The sequence below is a fragment of the Coregonus clupeaformis genome, chromosome 9 (assembly GCF_020615455.1).
Source record: "Coregonus clupeaformis isolate EN_2021a chromosome 9, ASM2061545v1, whole genome shotgun sequence".
Classification (NCBI taxonomy): domain Eukaryota; kingdom Metazoa; phylum Chordata; class Actinopteri; order Salmoniformes; family Salmonidae; genus Coregonus; species Coregonus clupeaformis.
Genome location: NC_059200.1, coordinates 50064197 through 50086149, shown reverse-complemented (window position 1 = coordinate 50086149; position 21953 = coordinate 50064197). Strand labels below are relative to the sequence as shown.

General features: G+C 41.3%; 2 protein-coding genes across 3 annotated transcripts; one reads left to right on the top strand and one right to left on the bottom strand.

The window, feature by feature from the left end:
* Positions 1–5090: 5090 nt before the first annotated feature.
* LOC121574046 (vesicle transport protein SEC20-like) lies at positions 5091–10860 on the top strand. The gene is made up of 6 exons (XM_041886592.1): positions 5091–5211; positions 5455–5547; positions 5651–5742; positions 5839–5943; positions 6173–6291; positions 10046–10860. Exons 1-6 carry the CDS (start codon positions 5128–5130, stop codon positions 10240–10242), a joined length of 690 nt encoding a protein of 229 aa, XP_041742526.1. The 5' UTR covers positions 5091–5127; the 3' UTR covers positions 10243–10860.
* Positions 10861–11991: 1131 nt separating this feature from the next.
* On the bottom strand, positions 11992–16620 carry LOC121574045 (stanniocalcin-2-like). 2 transcript variants are annotated; one of them, XM_041886590.2, is made up of 4 exons: positions 16297–16620; positions 15153–15295; positions 14502–14713; positions 11992–14355 (listed from the first exon to the last, which is right to left on the bottom strand). In XM_041886590.2, exons 1-4 carry the CDS (start codon positions 16475–16477, stop codon positions 13995–13997), a joined length of 897 nt encoding a protein of 298 aa, XP_041742524.2. In that variant the 5' UTR covers positions 16478–16620; the 3' UTR covers positions 11992–13994. The 2 variants fall into 2 exon arrangements, with proteins under 2 accessions (XP_041742524.2, XP_041742525.2); XM_041886591.2 differs by having other exon boundaries at positions 15153–15292.
* Positions 16621–21953: the final 5333 nt, after the last annotated feature.

The window sequence follows — 21953 nt, the reverse complement described above, 5'->3', positions numbered from 1 at the left end:
CAGCACCAGTAGAGATAGAGAATGTCATGGAGGAGTTTGCTGATGTTTTTACAGGAATAGGACTATTCCCAGGAGAATGTACCATTCACCTTAACCCAGACGCAACCCCTGTGATCTACCCACCGAGAAAGATTCCACTTGCTCTCCGCGCCCGTCTGAAGAAAGAGTTGGAGAGCATGGAGCAATCTGACATCGTCACCAAGGTTACAGAACCGACGGATTGGGTCAACGCGTTAGTGGTGGTGGAGAAACCACGGACAGGCAAGCTCAGAGTATGTCTCGACCCAAGAGACTTGAACAAGGCTATCAAACGCCCCCATTACCCCTTACCGACGCTAGATGGCATCACACACAAGCTAGCGGGCGCACGCTACTTCAGTGTCATGGACGCCAGATCAGGCTACTGGGCTATCAAGCTCACAGAAGAGTCATCTAAGCTCACAACGTTCAACACACCGTTTGGACGCTACAGGTTCCGTCGCCTGCCTTTTGGGATTATCTCAGCCCAAGACGAGTTTCAGCGAAAGATCGACGAGGTGTACGAAGGCCTCGACGGAGTCGCGGCAATTGTGGACGACATCCTTGTCTATGGTCGAACCAAAGAGGAACACGACAGAAACCTCAGCGCGATGCTGCAAAGGTCCCGCGAGAGAGGAGTCCGGCTCAACCCCGAGAAGAGCACAGTCGGCGCTACAGAGGTCAGCTACTTCGGGCATCTTCTCACAGCGAATGGAATCAAGCCAGATCCGCAGAAGATCTCAGCCATAAAGGAAATGGAGCCACCAAAGAACCGCGCAGAGCTGGAAACAGTGCTTGGCATGGTCAACTACTTAGCCAAGTTCGCACCCAGCCTCTCCAATGCTAATGCACCCCTGCGTCAGCTGCTAAAGCAGTCCAGTGAGTTCCTCTGGGACAACCAACACGACATCGCTTTCCAGAAAGTGAAAGACTTGATCACGAGAGAACCAGGACCAATCCTTGCCTACTACGACCCCAACAAAGAGCTCAGACTCCAGGTGGACGCGTCAAAGTATGGACTAGGGGCAGTGCTACTGCAAGAAGGAAAACCCATCGGCTACGCTTCCAAATCTCTCACAGACTGTGAAATCAACTACGCTCAAATCGAAAAGGAGCTGTACGCCATTCTGTTCGGATGTAAGCGTTTCCATCAGTATGTCTATGGACGACAAGTCATTGTGGAATCAGACCACAAGCCCCTCGAGTCAATCATGAGGAAACCGTTAGCCGCAGCCCCGCCAAGGCTACAGAGAATGATCCTTCAACTACAAAAATACGACTTCACAATCACTCACCGTCCAGGCAAAGACATCCCTGTCGCAGACACACTCTCCAGGAAGTTTCTTACCTACAAGGACAGCAGCCTCAGTGAAGGCATGGACATGCAGGTGCACACTGTGTACAGCAACTTACCAGTTAGTGACACAAAACTGAAGGAGATCCGAGCAGAAACAGAAAAAGACACACAACTCACACAGCTGAGGAAAGTCATACAGTCAGGATGGCCTGAGGAGAGGAGAAAATGCCCTCAGAGCGTCTCAGAGTTCTGGAACCATCGTGACGAACTATCACAGATCAACGGAATCATTTTCAAAGGAGAGAAAATCATCATTCCTACCAGTCTCAGAGAAGAGATTTTGACAAAGATCCATGCTGGACACATGGGCATGGAAAAGTGCAAACAGAGAGCACGGGACATTTTGTTTTGGCCCGGAATGTGCAAACAAATAGAGGACATGGTTGGTAAATGCCCCACGTGTCTTGAACGACGCCCCTCGAACACCAAAGAGCCAATGTTACCTCACCGTATCCCAGACCGACCCTGGCAGGTCGTGGCAACCGATCTGTTCACGTGGAACAACGAGGACTACATTATAACAGTGGACTACTACAGCAGATACTTTGAACTCGACAAGCTTCACAGCACCACATCTGCAGCTGTGATACACAAGCTGAAAGCAGCCTTTGCCAGGCATGGCATTGTAGAGACTTTAATATCTGACAATGGGCCCTGTTACAAATCAAATGAGTTTGAATCCTTCACAAAAGCATGGGAGTTCACACACGTCACCACAAGCCCACATTACCCTCAAAGTAATGGCCTTGCTGAAAAATCTGTGCAGATCGCTAAATCACTCATGGACAAAGCAAAAGCAGACAAGAGAGACCCCTACCTCAGTCTCCTTGAATACCGCAACACTCCAGTTGACAACTTCAAATCACCAGCCCAGCTGTTGATGAGCCGCAGACTTCGCTCAATCCTCCCCAGCACCAACCAGCAGCTGCAACCTGAGGTCGTCAGCTACAAGGAAGTGCATGCAAAACGTGCACAGAGACAGCAACAGCAAAAGCGATACTACGACAGGTCAGCCAGACCACTGCCACCACTGAACGACGGAGAGTCAGTTAGAATCCAGGAGCATGGCTACTGGAAGCCAGCAGTCGTCATCCAACCAGCTGACACTGAACGTTCATATCACGTTCGCACCGCAGAAGGAGCGGTGTACCGCCGCAATCGTCGTCACCTACTGAACACAAAAGAACAACACACTGACGAGATGAACTGTTCCCCTGAAAGAGAACGGGATGGACTAAACACAGACACAACACAACATACACCATACTTACCTGCAACACCACAAGAACTGTTGACTGACACAGAAGCATGCTCAGCTTCATATCACACAAGGTCAGGAAGAGAGGTCAAGCCTAGAGCTGTCCTAGACCTGTGAAATGTCAAAGGGTGTAGGCGGATCGCTGCCCTAAAAGAGTTTCCAGACTGTAAACTTGTTATTGAAAGTTAACTTGAAATGCTTTGGTATTGTATTTGTTTGATATGTTGAGATGTCATTGCTACAGTGAAAAGCTGAGTTGCTGAGAAATATTTGTTCTAAAAATAACAATATGCTGAATCATTGTTTGTCTGTTATGTTGATGCAGTTGGTGCAGTTTAAATGGTTACTTACCTCAAGTTCAAACTACAGAGCATATATTCAAAAGAAACGCTTTATTGTTCCACATATTTTTTCTTTTTTTTAAAAGAAGGGGGATGTAATATTCATATGTGTCACCATACTGAATTGTAATTGGATGCATCATACTGTGCAATGATTGGTTAAGACCACCCAGGTGGTGAGGTCATTCTAAGATGATCATGGCCAGAGACACATGGACATGCACGTTATAGCTAGTTAATAAAGAGCTACGTTTATAAATATCCTGTCGTCCTGCATTTTATTATTTTGTACAAAGCGTACAAAACAAGACAGTTTACATACTGTTTTACTCATTTCATATGTATATACTGTATTTTAGTAAATCCCACTGCGACATTGCTCATCCTAATATTTATATATTTCTTAATTTGATAATTTTTTCTTTGAGATTTCTGTGTATTGTTGTGAATTGTTAGCTACTACTGCATTGTTGGAGCTAGGAACACAAGCATTTTGCTACACCCGCAATAACATCAGCTAAATATGTCTATGTGACCAATACAATTGTATTTTATTTGAAGTAGGTATAGATATCGCCGTAGGCTACTTTGGGCCATTTGGTAGGGTTGTCTGCACAGCTGGTCTCCGACAAGTTGAAAGGACATATAGGCAAGCGAACAAGAGTCAACTTTTCTAAATACCTAGACAGTTCAAGGGTAGGCAAAGACTGGAAGTAGTTACGCGGCATATCTAAGACTAGCGAATTTATCTCGCTAGCCAGCCAGCTCACTAGGAAAAAACTAGAGGTTTACAAACAGTGAAGTAAGTATAATGCGACAGCTTTACTAGCTTTATGCCGCATTCGTAACAACTGGGAACTCGGAACTGGGAAATCTCAGACTTCCGTGCTTTCAAAACTGGAAACTCTGAAAAAACAAGCTCCGAATGGGAAAAATCGATTTGAACGGTCATCCAACTCGGGACTCTTTCTAGAGCTCCGACTTGAAGATCACTTACGTCATGATTTGACCTAGTATTTTCCCAGTTGTTTTGAACGCAGCATTATTATCAGGGTTAGCAGGTCGGGTAACACATTAGTGGAAGAATATGTATCATGCAAATCATTTGTTGTTGTGAGAGTGAAGTATGTTAATAAAGACACGTGACGCTGCTGAAAACGTTTATTGAAACGACAGTGTCAGTAGTTTGTTTAGGACAGGGGTCATCAACTAGATTAAGCCGCAGGCAGATTTTTTCTTGAGTGGATAGTTGGGGGGCCGGAACATAATTACAAATAATTTGTAGACTGCAAATAAACCGCAAGAAGCCCAAACAGATATAATGTTTGACTAAAACATAATCATTTCAAACCTTGCTTACATTTGTACACAATCATGTCTTGTCTTTATTATTCGTGGGAATACTTGGGGAAATATTTCTTAAATTAAAAAACCACTTGGAGCTGATTTCATGTTGTTGTTTTTTTACAGTCTTTTATGCCCAACAATGAAAATTACACACACATTTTATTTCTCCAATTTTTTTATTTATTTTTTTTGCTCAGAAAACTTGGGGGCCAAATAAAGCCGCCTGCGGGCCAAATTCGGCCCCTGGGCCGCCAGTTGGGGAACCCTGGTTAGGATGACGCCAAAGTTAGGCTAATTACATGGGAGTACCCTACGGCTGTACCCTACTCGGGGGCGTGGTCACGTTAAACCACGCCATGTGTATCTATAGGCCTATAGCAGTGTTTCCCAACCTTGGTCCTCGAGTACTCCCAATAGTACACATTTTTATTGTAACAAGCACACCTGATTCAACTATTCATCAAGCCCTCAATGAGTTGAATGAGGTGTGCTTGTCAAGGGCTACAACGAAACTGTGCACTGTTTGGGGTACTCGAGGACCAGGGATGGAAAACACTGGCCTATAGAACAATTTTAATAGGATCTCTATGTCTAGTTTGCTATTTATGATCACTCAAATAAGTACCTTTTCATATATAGACTATGCACTGGTGCGTATGTTATATATTATTTATTAGATGTGTCCTTTAGTTATTTCGTCCGATTTATATTGAATGAACACCGTCAACGTTTTCATAAAACAACGCGCTTCAAGTAGCGCGCGCTTTTTGGATTAATGGCTTAGTTGCCGTACAAAAACAACAGAAATGGCGTCTTCCCAGGATGTCCACGTCCGTATTTGTGGACAAGAAATAATCAAATATGATCTCGAAATTAAAGCTCTCATTCAGGTACCTACATCTTAACAACTTTTTACATATTTTATTTATCAGCGTTACTTTGTGTCATTTCAATTTGCAGTTGTGAGCCGAACTAGTGTATATTTGGCCAGCTAGCTAATCTAGCCTAGTTCATTTTGGCTGGTCAGCTAACTAGCTAATTGCGGAGAGCAAGCGATGCAATATAACCTGTTTACCGAATGTGGATTATATTGAATGGAAAGTTACATAAAACAACTATCTTATCTTGATTAGGATATTAGAGAATGTCCGGGGCCACAAAGTGTGCTGATGGATTTCAACTCCAAAGTAAAAGAGAAATTCAATCAACTGCGACAGAGAATCCAGGTAGTTATGTAAATCAATGCATTAGTTAAACTTATTTTAGATCGCATTTATTGTGATTAGCTAGCTATGTAAAACTCAACTGAACTATACATTAAATTCACAGAATATGGAACAAATGGCTAAGGAACAAGACAGAGAGACAGACAAACAAGACATCTTGAGTGAGACAGAGAGTCATCGCAGGCAGAATCTGAGGTGAGACTGGGATCCAGATTCCTATTTAACATGCCATTGACCTCACACCTTTTGGAATTCCCTGACTTAATATTTTAATAATATTCCCATCTACAGTAACCAGACAGCTTGGAGGAAGGCAAACCTGGCATGTAAACTGTCCATTGACAACCTTGAGAAAGAGGAACTTCTGAATGGTGAAGACTCTACTGTGAGACAGCGGTGAGTAGTGCTCTTCTCTTCTTCAGGCACAGCTGCTAGCTATTTTATTAATCCTCTATATGTCCAGTTTCTTATTCCTACAATCATTATTCTAAACAGCCCTCTACACTTTTACTCTGAAAAATCATATTTTCAACAAACCTAATGTACAGGGTGAAAGAGACCCCTCCAACAGGGTGACAGGGACAGAATTGCATTGAATTTAATTATAGTGTGTGTGTTCTCTCAGGAAGGCAACTAAGGAGAGTCTGGTCCAGACGTCTGGTGACATCACAGAGAGCCTGATGAGCATCAGTCGTATGATGGCCCAGTCGGTGTCTCAGAGCGAGGAGACCATCGGCACTCTGGGTAAGAGACTAAACATTCAGGAAGGGAGAACAGTCACAAAATGGGTGCCAGTGGTTATGGCTTGAAGACACATATAAGATACGATAACTTTGTCCATTTACTTGGAGAAAAAAAAGTTTGCATACAAAATACACAATCAATACACTAATACAAAAAATGCAATACAAAAATGGCTGTAAAGTGAGAACACATATTCACATAGCCTAGTCCCTTTGGTATACTGTCCTCAGTGTCCCTGGGTGGTTCCAGACTTCGTCCACAAGGCTAGAACACTTTGCATTTCCAGCACCTATTCGAATTCACTCTCTTATTAATCTAGGATAAATTACTGTAAAACTTCAATTAAACGCTGAGTCTCAAATAGCCGCCTGTCCCTTTTAATATCCAGGCAACGGCACACATTTCAGCAAATAATCATCTGTTTCAAATAAATGCTGTCTAAATGAATTGTTAACGAGGTTGCTATGAATTAACATCAATTGTTTCAGATGTTTAATCTTTGATTTGTTACATTAAATAATTCAATAGGGACTCAGAAATTATGTAAATCATCAGTTTTTATCGCCAGTAAGAAACTGCTAGCCATTGGCTGCTAACAGCTGAGAACTGCTAGCTAAGTGTCAAGCACAAAAACAGATAACAACTTCGGGAGTACAGACCCCCAGAAATCGGCTGATCGCCCTCTAGTGGCGAAATTAATAATTACCGAAAATGCAGTCAAGGAGGAGAATAATTACCGTATTCTGTCAAGGAAACCGAAATAGAGGACTTTTTGAATTTATACAGATTACAACTCTTCATTTCCGACTAATTGAAAATGAAACTTTGTTTAAAGTATCGCCCTTTCTTAAACAAGCCATACAAAGCTGGTTACAACTTCAATTTTATCCTCCAAAAAAGATGGAACAAATATTATGGTTAAACTCAAATATACTGATTAATAAAAAAACACTCTTAATGGATTTAATTTTTTTAATGGTATTATATTTATTAATGATATTATGAATAGAAACGGTAGAGTTATGTCACATATGCAGCTATCGAAAATATATGGGAACGTCTGCTCAATCCAAAGTTACAACCAACTGATTGCAGCATTACCACGAAAATGGAGGAGGCAAGTGGAAAAGGGAGAAGGTAGGGAACTTATTTGTTTACCATATATTAAAGATACAAATTGGCTGAAAAGGATTGGCATCAATAGAAAAATATACCAGTTTCATTTGAGGACAAATGTTGACAGCTGCACCATACAGGTTGCAAAATAAATGGGAAGAGATTTTCAATGTACCGATTCCATGGCACATGGTATATGAACTGATACAAAAAACAACACTTGATTCAACACTGAGTTTTTCAATTTAAATTATTATACAAAATTATTGCCACCAACAGAATGCTATACTATATGGGGCATGCAACAATCTCAGCTATGTCGATTTTGCTGCGAAGAGACAGAATCACTAGATCATTTATTCTTGTATTGCCACCTATGTAGCTTGTTTCTAGTCACAGGTTCAGGAATGGCAAAAAAATTCACAACATTCACTTAAAATTAACCTTACAAATAGCAGTGTTGGGTGATTTGGAAAGCCTTAGTCAGTCAATAAATAATATAATAATACTCGTAGGAAAGGTTTTCATCTTTAGCTCACAATCTGTGGATACTATGTGATTAGAAAGGTTCAAAATTCATGTAAAACATCACAGCACATTTGAAAAATATATGGCACATGGAAACCAAACAAGGGTGGTCTATGGTGATAGGTGGGATGGGCGGAGAGTGGCTGAGGGGTGGGATTAAAGAGTTTGTTTGATAATGTATTATTGTTATGGGATTGCTTTGATTAAAAGTACCATGTATGTAAAATGTATGTACACTACCGGTCAAGTTTTAGAACACCTACTCATTCAAGGGTTTTTCTTTATTTTTACTATATTCTACTTTGTAGAATAATAGTGAAGACATCACAACTATGAAATAACACATATGGAATCATGTAGTAACCAAAAAAGTGTTAAACAAATCAAAATATTATTTGTCATTCTTCAAAGTAGCTACCCTTTGCCTTGATGACAGCTTTGCACACTCTTGGCATTCTCTCAACCAGCTTCACCTGGAATGCTTTTCCAACAATCTTGAAGGAGTTCCCACGTATGCTGAGCACTTGTTGGCTGCTTTTCCTTCACTCTGTGGTCCGACTCATCCCAAACCATCTCAATTTGGTTGAGGTCTGGGGATTGTGGAGGCCAGGTCATCTGATGCAGCACTCCATCACTCTCCTTCTTGGTAAAATAGCCCTTATACAGCCTGAAGGTGTGTTGGGTCATTGTCCTGTTGGAAAAACAAATGATAGTCCCACTAAGCCCAAACCAGATGGAATGGCATATCGCTGCAGAATGCTGTGGTAGCCATGCTGGTTAAGTGTGCCTTGAATTCTAAATCAATCACAGTGTCACCAGCAAAGCACCACCACACCGTAACACCACCTCCTCCATGCTTTACGGCGGGAAATACACATGCGGAGATCATCCGTTCACCCACACCGTGTCTCACAAAGACACGGCGGTTGGAACCAAGAATCTCAAATTTGGACTCCAGACCAAAGGACACATTTCCACCGGTCTAATGTCCATTGCTTGTGTTTCTTGGCCCAAGCAAGTCTCTTCTTATTGGTGTCCTTAAGTAGTGGTTTCTTTGCAGCAATTCAACCATGATGGCCTGATTCACGCAGTCTCCTCTGAACAGTTGATGTTGAGATGTGTCTGTTACTTGAACTCTGAAGCATTTATTTGGGCTGTAATTTCTGAGGCTGGTTACTCTAATGAACTTATCCTCTGCAGCAGAGGTAACTCTGGGTCTTCCATTCCTGTGGCGGTCCTCATGAGAGCCAGTTTAATCATACCGCTTTATGGTTTTTGTGACTGCACTTGAAGAAACTTTCGAAGTTCTTGAAATGTTTCGTATTGAGTGACCTTCATGTCTTAAAGTAATGATGGACTGTCATTTCTTTGTTTATTTGAGCTGTTCTTGCCATAATATGGACTTGGTCTTTTACCAAAAAGGGCTATCTTCTGTATATCCCCCCTACCTTGTCACAACACAACTGATTGGCTCAAACGCATTAAGAAGGAAATACATTCCAAAATTAACTTTTAAGAAGGCACACCTGTTATTTGAAATGCATTCTAGGTGACTACCTCATGAAGCTGGTTGAGAGAATGCCAAGAGTGTGCAAAGCTGTCAAGGCAAAGGGTGGCTATTTGAAGAATCTCAAATATAAAATATATTTTGATTTGTTTAACACTTTTTTTTTGGTTACTACATGATTCCATATGTGTTATTTCATAGTTTTGATGTCTTCTACAATGTAGAAAATAGTAAAAATAAAGAAAAACCCTTGAATGAGTAGGTGTTCTGAAAGATGTGTCCTCTGAAGAGGGGGGGGGGGGGTGAATGGATTAATAAAAAATAAACGTGACGCAGTGTGTAAATTAACACATTAGTGCAGGAAATGAAGAAATTGATTAATATGCTGGAAGTGAATGCTGGAATTAAACAATTAACTATGCAAATTAGCAAAAGCTGTGTGCACTAAGGAAATAGACACCTGGCTCGAATAGAAGCCTGTCTAATTAGCGCCTGTTGTGAATTAAGCAAATAAACGCCTGGGCTATTAATATACATTTTACAGTAGTCATTATGTTTTGTAGAAATGCACATTCACTCATACAGTACTTGTCCTCTATGTAGCTACATCTTCAAGAACAGTCCTGGAAACGGATGAGGAGTTCAAATCCATGACCGGAACCATACATTTGGGAAGGAAACTGATCTCGAAGTATAATCGACGAGAATTGACTGACAAACTACTCATCTTTCTAGCAGTAGCTTTGTTTTTAGCAACTGTCTTGTACATTTTGAAAAAAAGGCTGTTCCCATTCATTTAGAGGAAATTGTAAGCGATTGCCTGTTACTCATTTTCTTTTTCTTTATTACTCCCCAGAACTACGTCTGTAATGTCACTGCAGTCATGCTGCATTTCGAACCTTTCAATATGTCTTTCTTGCCCTACTACAGCCTTGTGCCCTACAGTCTTGTGCATGGCCATTTTGCATCTTCCCCAGACTGTCTACCTAACTGCCTCAGACTGACGTGTAGTATCTATCTATACCACAGAGGAATTACCTTGTAAACTCAATGAGATGACATTGCACCGCAGATGTTGAGATGAGCGCGATGCAAGACTTTGCTCTCACACAAGAGTATCTGAGCATGTGCGCTTCACGCTGCTACATCGTGGTAGCTACGGGACCAAAACAGCAGAGAAGTTTAGCCCCGCGCTTCAACGCTCTTAGTTGAAAATGACCCACTGTGTTTACTTCGTGCATGCAATGTCATCTCGCTGAGTCTATCTTTTACTGGTAGGAATGCTTTCTTATTCCATTACCTTGCTTATTCTTACTGTACAGTATAGCTCAAATGTAGACCCAGGCGTTAGTCCATATAAGGAGGAAATGACAATGGTTACTGTGCATCTGAAACAGTATAATAAAGTTTGGAAGTAATGTCAGCAAATTGTTTTTGGATAGAAGTTTGGATAGGGCTAAACTCACCAAAGGAGAGTGTGTGTGATTTATTTTAGAATGCATTGTTTTAAATTCTAATGACCCAACTGATGCCGGGCAGGCGGGTTGTCTGCTTTGACGCCTCACTCAATTAGAACGTGTCTCTATTTTAACATTTTATCGCTGGAGCTGTAGTCACACAAAACAATACAAATGTGGTAAATTATTCACTTTTGTGGAAGAGGTAGCTAAGGGTTGAGGCTTTACCATACATGCTAAATTAGACCAATTCATCAACTTGTGGAAACAACATCGCGATCAGCAAAGATGATTGGAGATATGGAGTATCCTGCTAGCATACAGTCACTGCTCTGCCTGTCCTGTCCTTTCTACCCGCCTCCCTCTGCTCGCTCCACCTGCTTCTGGTGAGTTCTTCGCTTTAGTGTATAAAATAATCGACAGTTTACAGCATTTAAGTTGAAAAACAGAGTATTGAATAAACAACTATTTCCTATCTCTTTAATCATTGCTAGCTAGCTGAAATATCTTGCTTTCCTTCATACGACTTCGTTGATAGTCTTTCCTCCAATATGTGTTCTAAATTACCAGTAGATGGCAGTAAGCAACCAAGGTATTATGGCCAGATTTTGGTCTATGTACAGTTAATGTGATTTTGACAAATTAGACATGAGCTATTACCAAAGGTTATAATGAGGAGACGGGACTCAATGCCCTAACAATGTAAATATATTTCCACAAAGGCGGAAGGCAGGCGGGAACATTCTAGCCAACCTGACATCGTATCAACCTAAACATTACAAAACGTATATTCGATCAAATTAGCTTCACATAGCAAATTAGAAATACTATTTAGACATTCTCCCATTGACATCCATACAAAAAATCCCTACTTCCACTTTATTTCCGCGCTGACAGATTTTTGGGCGGAGTCTGCCCTACCGCTTCACCTCTTCCTCTGGTATTACGATGTGGTTGACACTATACAACTTTTGCGCAATCATAGTTTTGTTGACTGCTCTGCTTACGTCAAATTGTGTGCGTCTCTGTGTGAGAAAATGTTATTTAAGTCAACTAGTCTCAACTCAATTAGACTTATCATTTGCACGCAAACCAACTAGTAGCATTTTATTCAATTGCTTATAAAATGATTGCAATCAATGCACTATCATTATTATAAAATTGCAACAAAGTATCAAATGTTTAATGTCCAAAAGTACAAAATAACTCATGAAACAAGCGATTTGTATAAAATGGTAGTTTGCTTGTATCAAGGCCTAATGTCATGCGTAGCTTAAGAAAAGCATTCAAAATAAATAAAAAAGGTTTAAATACTTAAAATACAGACATTGAATCAGAGTACAAACAAACTTCATAAGAAATAAGTTGCCTTTTCAAGTACAGACCTTCATTTTCCGGTAGGTAATAAGAGTACGGGAAGGAAATCATCCACTTCATTATATGTAGGTGGATAGTACTGACACACAAGTTGTGTTGAGGCCAGTTGATGCTCTTCCTACACATGTACAACTGGACATACCGAAGAAAATCCATATCATACAAGCCAACTGTACAAAATGAGTGTAAAACTGAATGTGCGAGATAGCTGAGTGTCCGTTGTATTCATACCAGTTCAATGTCCTCTGAATGTGTCCATCATAAAACATGTCGAGCTGGCATGGCTGGTGAGGGGTGAGGTAGGTTCCTTGGAGTACTAATGATGAAGTTAGAACAATCATTCATGATGTACTGTAGCTAGCTATTTGCATCAAAAGCTAGTATAAAGTTGAACTGTCAGTGGCAAAATGTTCTGACAAGACACTGTAGTCATCCTGTGACAAACACTTTGTTGAAAAATACATTATAGTAGACCGTATTTGAGACATACATATTATCAAAGACCTCAGTGAGAATAGTCTAAGGCCCACAACAATATTCTAACCAATAAGTTATGATGGGTCTCATTGTTTGGTAATGAGACATGAGGTTTCCTGATGTTTGCCTTTCTGAGTGAACATGCATAACCATGTTGCAGAGTTGTTACTGTTGTGAGATTTGTTATGAGCTTTCCTGATTGTGGTAGGCCACTTGTTCATGGAGTTGATACTTGTAATTAGTAATCATGCACAATGCATCATATGTGCCAGAGATGGACTTCTCTTGACAGAGTTGATGTGCAATTACTGAGTTGAAAGAATGTAAGCCTGTCTTAGACGTACAAATGAAAATAATCCTTGTGCGGTTCATGTTTGTGCTGCAAATCAAACTAGAAAAATGTTTCCGCAGAAACGTTGAGTGCTTGCAAAAACACTAATCTCTATACAAGCATTTTTTTTAGGTAGTGATGGTAGTATAAATTGGTAAAGCAAATGCAGTATTTAAAACTATTTTACAGAACGTAAAGCATAGTATCACAATAAAGATAAATTATATTTACCTCATCTTCTGGATACCTAGAAATCTATGACCTTGAGTCAGCCATCCAAAATGTGGGTGTTTAAGTATATTAGGAAATTGTCTCTTAAAACTCTTAAAAGTTATAAATCGTAGTATCTAGAAAATCGATAGCTCACTGTCTCAATACATTGAGTGTGTACCAAGTTAGTGTCTAGCTAAAACTAGAATATTGCAGACACAATTTTGAGAAGAAATGGAAAACAACTTCCAACCTTCTGCAAGAGTCCTTGCTATTACAAGCACTCTTAAGTCTTTACTGAACTAATATTGATAATTGGATCTGTATAAAATGTTTATACTGTAAATTGGATATACCCATTCTTTACTTTTAAAAGGAATCCAATTAAATTAATGCTATTTTACAATACAATATTTTGCATTGCACCTGTAATTAAAACAATCAAAAGGAACTACTACTACTACTGAAAAACAAGTGCATGGCCTCAAATCTACATTTGACCACATATACCCTGTCACCTTTCCAATTTAGGAGAGTATGAATGGAGGAGCATGGTACAGGGCCGTTACTCTTCCTTTCTGTCCTTGTTTGTAACCACACTGAGATCATCAGTAGTAGGGCTGTTTGAGGGGAAAGGGGGTTAGAGGTTAGGGGCTGCTCTGTTGCATGTGTACATGCTAAAGACCTTGCACTCAGTGTTTCACCCCTGGACGGCGGTATTGGGTTCTTGACTGGCCACAGCGAGCCCAGGGTCTGTGGCGTTGTCCAGGGGCTCCTGACTGAGACTCACAGAGGGGTGGAGGCTCCCCCTGTCTAGCTGGCTTGTCTTGGGTTTCTCCTGTTCAGTGGCTGGGAGGAAGAGCTGTCCAGCAGGGGGCAGCGTGTTCCTTCCCTGCAGAGAGGCAGGAGGGACGGTGATGTGTTGGGGGTGGGAGCACAGGCTCAGGCTGCCACACAGGGCCCCCCAGTTCTGCTCACACTGCATCCTCACTCTCTGTGTCATGGCTGTCCTCACCTCCTCACCACAACCCAGCAGGATGTTCACCAGCTCCACATGAGGCCTGAGATTGGAGGAAGTGGAGGAGGACCAATTATATTTCTGAATGCAGACTACTACAGTAATTGAATTTCGGATCATGTGGAGTCTGGACTCTGGAAACATACTACACTGAGTTTAGTATGACATGGAAAAAGGCCTCATGCTCACCCTTTGGGGAAGAGGTCCTGGAAGTGGATCATCTCCACCATGACGTTGATGTTCTCCTGGACGGCGGAACAAAGGTTGTGTTTGACGTAGTACTCTCTCTGCAGCTGGAACACCATCTCCTTCACCGCCAGGCACTTCCTGCTCACACAGCTGAACCGGTGCCTCAGGCCGTGGGCCATGCACTTCAGGGCATCCTTGATGAAGGACTTCCCCTACAGAGTTCAACATAACAGCTGACACATCAGCTTAGGGCTGGCACAATAATTGTATAATCGTGTAACCTACAATTGTGGACAAAAACAGTTGTCATAATCGTTATAATACATTTTATTTTAGGAGGGGGGGATTCAACTTTATTTTCAAGTAGCAGTTTTTCATTTTTACATGAAGATGGTAAAGTTGGTAATCATTTTACAAGCAGATAGGAGAACCCTTTGTTGCAGGTAGAGCCCTTTTTGGTCCAGGTAGAACCCTTTTGGGTTCCATGTAGAACCCTTTCTACAGCGGGTTCTACATGGAACCTAAAAGTTTTTTTCTTTTGGAACCCCTTTTTCTAAGAGTGGAGAGCATTTGTGGAATAGAGATACTGGGGCACTATGACAGCAGCACACTCCAGAAGGGTTGATCATAGGTATAGGAGAAGTGGAATACCTGGGAGTCAAACTTGCCGGCGTTGTGCAGAAATGTCATGCAGATCTCATGTAAGCCTCGTATTTCACAGGAGTTGTTGTTGAAGCACTCGAACATGCCACAGCCCACATCCCCAGCATTCACCAGACAGTGCTGGATCTCTGCTGATGTTGAGGGAGGGAACAGGTTACTTAACATGAGGGTGACACGAGGGAGGGAAGCATGTTAGTGGTCTCTTCAGAGGGGAACACTATTGGGGAACAATAGCTTTTTAATAATAATGCAACAGTCAATCTTGTGTCAATGTGCTGGTTCCTAGGGGATGATTGAAAAGTCCTCCAAATCCCACTGTTGCTTTTTCAGTAAAGAATGATCCTGTTATGAAATATACAGCCAACTGTGGAGATGAACCATTTTAAATCTATGTGATCCTTAGTAGCCAACTAAGCAAATACTTGTACAATTGCTTAAGAAATTGCAATATTATAGGGTTAGACCAGTGTTGTCAGGACTTGTCCTGTTCGTTCTGCCGCCCTAGAGGAGACAAAAAAATGCATCCCTCCTATACCCCGCATAAACAAAAAACCACTTAATGACTAGGCACATGGAATGCTGGGACCATGATTTGCGAGTTTTGCACATTCCCGCGATCCTGCGTCCATGTGGCATTGCATTGATGATTGATTACATAAACCCAGGGCATTAAAAAAAGTTGTTGTTGTCAACATAATCCCGGTGGTGTGTGGCTGCGCCGGGGGGTTAGAACACTTTGCTGTCAGAGCTTGTGTTGGCATTTGAACCGGAATGTGCTAGGATAAGAGTTGGCCACTAGGAGCATTGAATTACAGTGAAGTGACAGAACTAGAGATCTCTGCGTACCTGCGTAGGACGACACTATAAAACCAAATTCGACCACAGGTCATTTCGGGGTCATAATTTTGTAAAAACTTTTTAATCCACAATGAAATAGTTTTATGTGGAATAGGCTAAGTGACCTAAGAAAACCTAAGCTAAAGTCACAAGGACATTTTGCAGACCATTTTATGACAACGTGTGTGAAACTCAGAAATAAAGCAGGGAATTTATTAGACTTTATCTGGTGAATGTATAATCCACATTCCTTTTCAGACATACAAGTATGAGGCAGTAACTATAGTCTACATACCTGTGTTTTGCAGTGAGAGTCGTCTTTTCTGCTGGTTCAATTGTTTCTCTTGAGGGGTTTCGTGAAGTTTGTTTGGATCTGTCGCCTTTATTTGCTGAAAGGCTATACAAAGAAAGACCGCTAAAGAAAATTTAAGTAGCATCTCCATTCGCACTATTAAACTCCAAAAAGAAAATAACATTTTGAAATTATTATTTTTTTGTATTAAATTAAACTACATGGATAACTTTCTAGTAGAGACGTGAATGGAAACGCGCATTAGTTTCGAGAGAGTATCGCGGGGGGATGGATGCTGCCTATATTTCCCTCAACTCTTGTGTCAGTTCTGATGAAGGAGCTAAACAGGTGCTGTCATTCGTGGCTGCCGACCAATCACATGTCAGGCATCCACGGCCAAAGTTTAAATGGCGTGCGTTCAATAAAAGTTTGCCATACTGTACTAAAGAATTGGAAGTATTGAAGTCAAAGGCTGTAATACATTTCATATTACAACAACGCAGTGATGAATTAATATAATCATGGTTTTTAATTATTCTATGTAAGACTACAAAGTAAGGGTAGGTTTTTCTTTATGTTCAGCTCCCGAGTTGTTGGTTATATACATGGAGTGTAGTAATTACTGCTGTTGAGGTGGCATTTGAAAAGTACAGAATAAAATGTTGAAATGTAGTTTCTTGAAAAGAGTGTGCATGCACATACAAATGGATAACAAAGGTTTATGGACTACTAGGACACATGATATTGCCATTGCCTGAATGTATCAGGTGGTACAGGAAGAAAATGTCCCTTACCCCCAAAGAACCTAAGCACATGGTAAGAATGGTAAGTCAGTTACACTGAACTGATTGGATTATCACATCTAGCCTCAATTAACCAGGCAGCTAATGGGGGTGAGAGAATGTCAGTGTGCCGTGACAGCCAGTTTGGCGGTAGGCAGCTGCAAAGTAGTAGCCTTCATGAGGGACATGCTGGAGGGATCCGTTTTTCAATACCCCAGAAAAATGTCACTGTAGAAGTCATTTAGTTTTGAGTCTTTAAAGGAGACATAGTCATTGAGGGGGTGTGTACTGTGAAGTGGTGCTATTCAAAATAGTTGAGTGAAAGTCAGGAGCCTTAGTTCCCATAGCCCGGGCGGTGATTTGCGGGAAACATCCTGCTGTCATGCCTCAAGGTTACAACTGCATGAGAGGCATAGTACATACCATGGGAAAAAAGAATGTGTCAAAGTGGCTTATAGTGCCAAAGGAACATGAGGTGAGAGAGAATCTGATGCCTTTACCAGGGCTCAGTGCCAAGCCAAACATATCCCCTGTCATCCTTATGTTACCACTGTGTGTCAGAGGCACACTTCAGGAGGCCATCAGCGTGTGCTGAAACTTGACTAATGTGGATAATATGCCACAATGAAGGTAAATCACAGCCTCCTTGTGTACTCAGAGCAAGCAACCGAGATATACAGTGCCTTCAGAAGGTATTCACACCCCTTGACTTTTTCCACATTTTGTTGTGTTATAAAGTGAGATTAAAATGGATTTACACCAACAAAAATACTCTGTCAGTGGCAGAAAAATTCTAACATGTGTAGTTATTGTTCTGCTGAAAGGTGAATTAATCTCCCAGTATCTGGTGGAAAGCAGACTGAACCAGGTTTTCCTCTAGGATTTTGCCTGTGCTTAGCTGCATTCCGTTTTATTTTTTTATCCTGAAAAACGCCCCAGTCCTTAACAATTACAAGCATACCCATAACATGATTTAGCCACCACTATGCTTGAAAATATGGCGAATGGTACTCGGTAATGAGTTGTATTGGATTTGCCCCAAACATAACACTTTGTATTCAGGACAAAAAGTTAATTGCTTTGCAATTTTTCTTGCAGTATTAATTTAGTGCCTTGTTGCAAACAGGGTGCATGTTTTGGGTATATTTTTTATTCTGTACAGGCTTCCTTCTTTTCACTCTGTCAATTAGGTTAGTATTGTGGAGTAACTACAATGTTGTTGATCCATCCTCAGTTTTCTCCTATCACAGCCATTAAACTGTTTTAAAGTCACCATTGGCCTCATGGTGAAATCCCTGAGCAGTTTCCTTATTTTCCGGCAACTGAGTTTCTGTATCTTTGTAGTGACTGGGTGTATTGATACACCATCCAAAGTGTAATTAATAACTTCACCATGCTGAAAGGGATATTCAATATCTGCTTTTTTTTAACCTGTCTATCAATAGGTGCCCCTCTTTCCGAGGCATTGGAAAACCTTTCTGGTATTTGTGATTGCATCTATGTTTGAAATGCACTGCTCCACTGAGAGACCTTACAGATAATTGTATGTGTGGGTGTACAGAGATGAGGTAGTAATTCAAAAATCATGTTAAACACTATTATTGTACACAGTGCAATCTTATTATGTGTTGTTAAGCAAATGTTTACTAATTACCTTATTTAGGCTTGCCATAACAAAGGGGTTGAATACTTATTGACTCAAAACATTTCAGCTTTTTATTATTTTTATTAATTAGGAACATTTTCTAAAAAATATAATTCCACTTTGACATCATAGGGTATTGTGTGTAGAGGCCAGTGACACATAAAATCTAAATCTATGTCAAGGGGTGTGAATATTTTCTGAAAGCACTGTACCTTGGTCCTCTGTAGCTCAGCTGGTAGAGCACGGCGCTTGTTATGCCAAGGTAGTGGGTTCGATCCCCGGGACCACCCATACACAAAAAAAAATGTATGCACGCATGACTGTAAGTCGCTTTGGATAAAAGCGTCTGCTAAATGGCATATTATTATTATTATTATTATTACCTTACTTGAGTGACAACTCATTCTCTTCTGGTACAGTTTAGAAATGTGTATATACAGTATATACTGAACAGAAATATAAAGGCAACATGTAAAGTGCTGGTCCCATGTTTCATGAGCTGAAATAAAAGATCCCAGAAATGTTCCATATGCACAAAAAGCTTATTTCTCTCAAATGTTGTGCACAAATTTGTCTACATCCCTGTTAGTGAGAATTTATCCTTTGCCAAGATAATCCATCCACCTGACAGGTGTGGCATATCAATAAGCTGATTAAACAGCAGGAGCATTACACAGGTGCACCTTGTGCTGGGGACTATAAAAGGCCACTCTAAAATGTGCAGTTTTGTCACACAACACAATGCCACAGATGACTCAAGTTTTGAGGGAGTGTGCAATTGGCATGCTGACTGCAGGAATGTTCACCAGAGCTGTTGCCAGATAATTTAATGTTAATTTCTCTACCATAAGCCACCTCCAACGTTGTTTTAGAGAATTTGGCAGTAAGTCCAACCGGCCTCTCAACCGTAGACCACTTGTAACCACGCCAGCCCAGGACCTCCACATCCGGCTTCTTCACCTGCGGGATCGTCTGAGACCAGCCACCCGGACAGCTGATGAAACTGTGGGTTTGCACAACCGAAGAATTTCTGCACAAACTGTCAGAAACCGTCTCAGGGAAGCTCATCTGTGTGCTCGTCGTCCTCACCAGGGTCTTGACCTGACAGCTGAAAATGTCCCAGTTCTTCCATGGCCTGCATACTCACCAGAAATGTCACCCATTGAGCATGTTTAGGAGGCTCTGGATCGATGTGTACGACAGCGTGTTCCAGTTCCCGCCAATATTCAGCATCTTTGCACAGCCATTGAAGAGGAGTGGGACAACATTCAACAGGCCACAATCAACAGCTTGATCAACTCTATGCGAAGGAGATGTCATGCTGCACGTGGCAAATGGTGGTCACTGCAGATACTGACTGGTTTTCTGATACACGTCCCTACCTTTTTTTTTAAGGTATCTGTGACCAACACCAGATGCATATCTCTGTTCCCAGTCGTGAAATCCATAGATTAGGGCCTACTGACTGATTTCCTTACATGAACTGTAACTCAGTAAAATCGTTGCGTTTATATTTTTACATTCAGCAGACGCTTTCATCCAAAGCGACATAGTCATGCATGCATACATTTTAAGTATGGGTGGTCCCGGGAATCGAACCCACTATCCTGGCACTGCAAGCACCATGGTCTACCAGCTACTGAAGACCACAGAAATGCCCACAACCAACACCATCAACTGAGACGTCATAGATACATTTCAAAACAAATTTGTCTTTGCTTTCAGTAGAAAGGTGCTTAATATAAGATTATATTTAATTATTATTACTGGAAATCAGGGGGGGGGGGTCAAACCTAGGTCTGGTTGCAATGCTGACCCAACCCAGGCTAGCACCGTCCATCCATCTAACTGATATAGGATCTGCACTTGTTAACAGGGTCACACATAGATCGCTGGGTCATACTACCCCCGTCTCCCAGGAAACACAGCCATCTGCCTCCATTGCACCACTACTCCCAGAAGAATCAACTACACCCATCTGTAAGCAAACAGGTGGAACGTATCCTTTTTGTGCAGCGCCAGATGTGTTAACTTTTCAGAGGCACCGGCACCTCAATTTACAAAGAAGAAAGCTAATCGTTGCCCAAGCCGTTCAGTCTTGGATTATCAATTACCTGAGGCAGTGGGGAGAGGTTTCCTATTACTCAAGTGATTCAGTATGCTCCTGTCAAAACCGCAGCTGAAATATTAGCCTGGTGGTCAGAGAAGGTGGAGGTCAGGGGAAGGTCACACAGAGAATAGAGTAGGACAAACTGATGACATCAACACTGACCTCATCCAAATATAATTCTTGAAAAATGGAAGGGGGGATGGATTCCAAGAACCAGGAGAACTAAGTTAAATGGTATGGTGAATCACAAAGTGTTCTGTCAAATATTGCATATATTTAGGTTCCACATCATCCTGCATCCGTCATCCTATAATTGTGTAGAATAGATATTATAATAGTCCCCTGAGCCATAAAGTAGTTGGCCTGTGTTTGTTTTGAGAAGTCCAATTGGCTTAGTTAATATCATTAGCATTACTCCCAGCAGCCTGATAAGGAGAGGGGGGGGGTCTGAGGTTTATAAAGCATATCATTCACTGCTGTGTACTGTGGTCTGGGAATAATGATATACTTCCCTCAGTAATAACTGGGCCCTTGAGATGGCCCCAGTGTTTAGTTAGGCTAATATTCATGTTACAGAATGGGGGAGATCCAGTAATGGGATAAGATGAGAAGCTATCTGTCTCCCAGCAGAAGGCAAGTTCAGCAATGGGTTTCACCCTCTGTCCAAAGATGTATGTTCCTCCATGGCCAAATATGGTCAAATGTTATGGTGCTCTTACTTTATGGCCCTCTGAAATGGCTGTAAATGGTTTAGGGTTGAAAGAATTTCGCAAGCTGACTACGCAACTCCAGTTAAACCCAATTGAATTCATTCCCTCGATAGCGCGGGTGCTGAATGTTTAGGCTGTTGAATATACAGATATTTACTTTATCAACAACAGCTCAAGTGTTTACATAGCATAGACATATCACTCTCTAAAATGCTTTCCTTAGTGAAAGTGTTCAGTGCCCTGACGGCGCCAGGAGCATAAGTGACACTGAAGAACAGTCAAATAGGGACATACAGTGCATTCTGAAAGTATTCAGACCTGTTGACTTTTTCCACATTTGTTACGTTTCAGCCTTATTCTAAAATGGATTAAATAATTGTTTTTCTCATCAATCTACACACAATACCCCATAA